At 43.4% G+C, this 4545-nt stretch overlaps 1 protein-coding gene across 1 annotated transcript; it reads right to left on the bottom strand.

Moving 5' to 3' along the window:
• Nucleotides 1-2058, bottom strand: LOC113775071 (DELLA protein GAI-like). Its single transcript, XM_027319802.1, has one exon. The coding sequence runs from the start codon at nt 1773-1775 to the stop codon at nt 141-143; it is 1635 nt and encodes a 544-aa protein (XP_027175603.1). The 5' UTR covers nt 1776-2058; the 3' UTR covers nt 1-140.
• Nucleotides 2059-4545: the final 2487 nt, after the last annotated feature.

Raw genomic sequence — 4545 nt, 5'->3', positions numbered from 1 at the left:
TATTTTAAAGATAATAATATTAAGGCCTAGACAATTACAATCTTTAATAAAGGATTAATTGAATTTGATCCCGTCTCAAGGGAAAAAAAAAAATGACTAATTGAATTTGAACCCGTCTCAAAGTTTATACAGCTTCCTGCTCAGTCAGATACCGGTTGCCAAGCCGAAGCTGCAATGAGGGGCCGGCTATGCCAGCCCAGCGTTAGACACCCCTCACTTTCTTCTATACAGTATCCCTCAGCTGAAAATAATGTCAATAGCATACTGGCTTGCTTAAATGCGTTGGATCCCAAATACAGTGGCTTGAAGCCAGCCCCCTTCAGTCGAGCTTTCCATTTGGCTAAGGGCTCGTGTCTTTCCACCCGGGCTGAATCCTCACAACACACTATGTTACATATCTCTTTTTGCATGTATATCTCGGCTAAAACATTATCAGCCCGATTTGAACAAGCTTCCAGCGAGTCAAACATCGTTGAATAATAGTACAGGGCTTCAGTAAATCGATCTAAAAATTCGGCTTGGTTGTGACTAGCTTCTTGCTCCACGACGGTCACGATTTTCGGGTTCAAGCCCCGGATCCAGGCCAGAACCTGTTCCACTGATGATGATCCATGAACTTGATCCGGCCCGAGTAGTTTGTGGAGCTGCAGGATCGAATTTACCGCAACGGCTTCATTCGGGTCGGCTTCTAACATCCATGGCTTGACATCTTCAAGCCGCGAAGCTGCCACCCCACGAAAGGCAAACTTGACGTTCACCGAGCGAGCCAATCCGGCTAATCTCAACCCAATTACGCATAGAGAATCGCGCCCATCAGGAAATGGCGGGCCAATCCCAGTCAGCCGTAGCAACGGCGGCCCACCGGGGCGGAGAGCCAAGGCTTGGATTAGAGCCGGCCATTGCAAGCCTTGCATTAGATTAAAGTCAACGACATGGACGCAATCGTGGCCCTGAAAGGCTTCCAATATCGCCTGGTTGGCCGTGAAATGAGCAAATTTTAAGTAAGGAGCCGCTTCGTAGAAATGATGATACAGAATCTCATCCTCAGATGCCCAGCAGCTCATGAAGCTGGCGGCTCCTGGAGGCACCGCCGTGAATATCCGGCGGCTCAGGGCGTCGATGAAATAGCCAGCCACTTTTCCAATACCACATGCAGTGTTGACACGTGTAAGCAGCGCCTGTAAATCTGCTATCAAGGAACCAGCCAACGGGAGGTTGCCACACTGGACAGACTCCGCACAGCTAATCAACACGTGGACTAACTGAATGCTGGAATCTTCCTGGTCCATTTGGTGCAAGACATGGGATAGAACCTCCTGGGGCTGCTGATTCTCGCTCTCGTTCCCGTTCCCGTTCCGAGGAGGCGGCGGCGCATGGAATTCAGACGGAGACCACCCGGTGGATTCATAATTACCAGGACACGGCGGGAGACCTGAAGATGATGCTGATGAACCGGGTTGGAGTTGGTGGAGCTCCGACAGCAAATTGTCGACCCATGAAGAGAGGTCAGAGGGATTGTAGTGCACGACGTCGTTGGCCAGATGATATTGTATGGGGAGGTGGGTGGGGATGTTCTGGTTGTGGACCATGACATTCTCCAGACATTCGAGGCGGTGGGCCACTTGGTGGAGCTGGGAGGAGCGGACCGAGTACCCAGCTCCGGCCAGAAGCTGGTCGATCTGATGATGATGGTGATGATCAGGTGCTCTGGCGGCCGCGGAGCATGATGACGAGCTGCCACTGCTGCTGGTTATGGAGGATCCTTCTGGGCCCATTTTGGTATCTCTTATGAAGTAGTCGTATTTTTTTATTTCGTCTCCCTTTCTTGTTTTTTCCTTGGTTGGGGCTTATAATGCCGCGGAGGAAGGGTAGGGCTTCTGCCCCAGTAGATGGACTGGGTGGAACATGCCTTTTTTCCTCGTATCGTGTATTACTGTGCGACCCTCTGTGTGTGTGTGTGTGCAGGGGTGTGGGAAGAGTGGGAGTTATGGGTGAGGAGGCTTTTTTGAAGAAGAAAAGAAAGGGTTTTGGACGTTCGGAGCGACAGCAGTCTTGTAGTAATATACTGATATGAATGGAGGATGCAAGAAAGGATTAAGTTAAGTAGTGCTACTGCCTGTCTTCATTTAATTCAATTGAAGATAATCCTTTCTTGAATGAAAGATATGTGGAGCGTTTTTTTTATATTGAAATGGGAAATGAAATACTCCACCCACAAATTATATTGATTACACACTAATTAAGAAGGAGAAAAATAAAATTAATTAAGAAAGAAAGGATAGCAAAAGGATTTGAGCTGACTTCACTTCAAGGGGTGGTTGCTTCACTCACGACTCTAATTAATTAGACGATTATGATTGTTCAAAGAGGAATAGGGTGGAGTGTGTGTGAGGGACCATTTTGTAGTCTCAACTCTCAATTGATTTCATCAAGAATGGACTCCGGCCTCAACTGTAGCTTGATAAAGACCTTGAAGCTGATATTTCCAAGTAATTTTTTATCATTGACTGACATGTACTGTTGTTTCTGAATCGCAAATTTTCGTGCCTTGGAGTTGGATTAGTGCCATTAGTTCCTGGGTCCTGGCGTTTTCACTGTTCCTTTTCAAGCCACATTCTTGCTGTCATTTCAAGCTTCCAAAGAAGAGAAAACTGGGAAGGGGAATGTCATTTTCTGTATGAGCCATTGGGCCTTTGGTCCGGTGGCCATCCCAAGCCTTCTTAGGCTTGGTGGTGCGGGAGGTCAAGGTTCGAATCTTGCCTCCCACAAAATTTATCATAATATGTGACGGTCTTCATTGACCAGTTTTGATGGAGTTTCTACTCACATCGAGTCCCCTCCCCTTCTCCTCTAGAATAGGCTAGTTTAGGTTATAGGAATTCTATCGTGTCGACAAAAAAAAAAAAGAAAAGGGAATGTCATTTTCTGCATGACTTTGGAGCAACCCCAAAATAACAACCCTATTCCTGCATTATGGATGTTTAAGTTTTAACTTTCTGGGAAGAAGTGCGTTAATTGTGTCGAGCCAAATGGCCTTAAGTGCTTAATTATGTGACTACGCCATAGAGTCTGGCAGGAAAAAAACACGTACTATTTAGGAAAATGAGAGAGTAGTTTGCAGTTAGAAGATCAGGTTGCGTAGCAAGCCAAGGTTTGCTTGCACTTCATGACTCTTCATTATTAGAAAAGACGGTAGCTTTCTGCCATCTAGCTCGCATATTTATTTAAGGATGTAATACAGTAGTCTACGTATTCCGCAAATGATTTGAAAAACCAGTTCTAGAGCTAAATATAACTTCCATTATATATATATATATATAATGAACATTATCACGCCCACAAGACTAGTAAAGATTTTCTCCCTTTGTTTAACTTTTGACCAAAATTATGCACGAAGGTTAGTTATTGAAGACGTTATATGCAGCTGTAGTCGACTCAAATCATCAATCTATAGGGTTTTTAGCTCTCTTGCTAAAATTTGTGTAATTCGAAATGTCTTATCTTTGTGTGGGCATGAATCCCGATCATATTACCAACAACCAGCAAACAAAAGAGAAAATGGCAAAGATAACAAGCTACCGTAACCGAGCAGGATCGCTCTCTCCCTTCCCCCCCCCCCAAAAAAAATAACACCACAAAAAAAAAGAGAGAGATAATCTTTCTCTCTCTCAAGATATTGACCTATGATAAATGAACTCAACTTTAAAATAGTACTTGCTACACAACAAGGACGCGCATTTGATCAATCACACTGGTTGTGGTAACATATATTAACATGTATTAAACTAGGAACAGAAAATGCAGTAGGATAAGGATGTAAGAATTGGGGCAGAAATTATCTGATAGGGATATCATCATGTTGGCCAACTATTCTTCTTAAAAGAGGAGTTTAATAATGCTTTTGACAATGACAAATGACCTTATATTGCCACAAATAATCCTGGGAAAATGACCCTGAAACAACATTAACTGCTGCAAGAGGATGATGAGCCGAAAATGGCAACTGATGGTCCAGATTGCGCTGGAAAACAGAAGTAATGGGATCAACGCCATCATAAAGAAGTCCAATTTATGTTCCTCATGGACAAAATATAATGCTGTAGCAGCTAACAAATACTAGTACTAATTATCACTGGTGATGTAATCTGGCACAGGCATACTCATCGTATTGTTTTATTGTCAAGCTAGTTAACAGTTCACGAACCACAATAACAGAAAAAAGAAAAAAAGAAAAGGACCTAATCCATTGCCCCATAACAAGATTTCCATTCTCCAAAGATCCTTTCCTAATATCAGAAAATTTCTTCTCACTCTGCCAAGTTATAAAGTCACAGCAAACACTACTGTTTATGAAAAAAAAATGTTAGTCACAGAATATTTTGAATAAATAAAAAACTCTGGAAAGGGAATGTGGCTGAGTACATACTTGGAACTTGGTCCGCTCATGCATAGAAGACATCTCAACAGGCTCTCTGTCGAAATATTAATAAACCTTACAAGCGCCTTTCCCTTCCCATAGAGGGAATATACCTAACTACATGATAC

Source organism: Coffea eugenioides, chromosome 6, assembly GCF_003713205.1.
Source record: "Coffea eugenioides isolate CCC68of chromosome 6, Ceug_1.0, whole genome shotgun sequence".
In the NCBI taxonomy this organism is placed as follows: Eukaryota; Viridiplantae; Streptophyta; class Magnoliopsida; order Gentianales; family Rubiaceae; genus Coffea; species Coffea eugenioides.
Note: the sequence above shows the minus strand (reverse complement) of the source record. Positions and strands in the feature narration are given on the sequence as shown.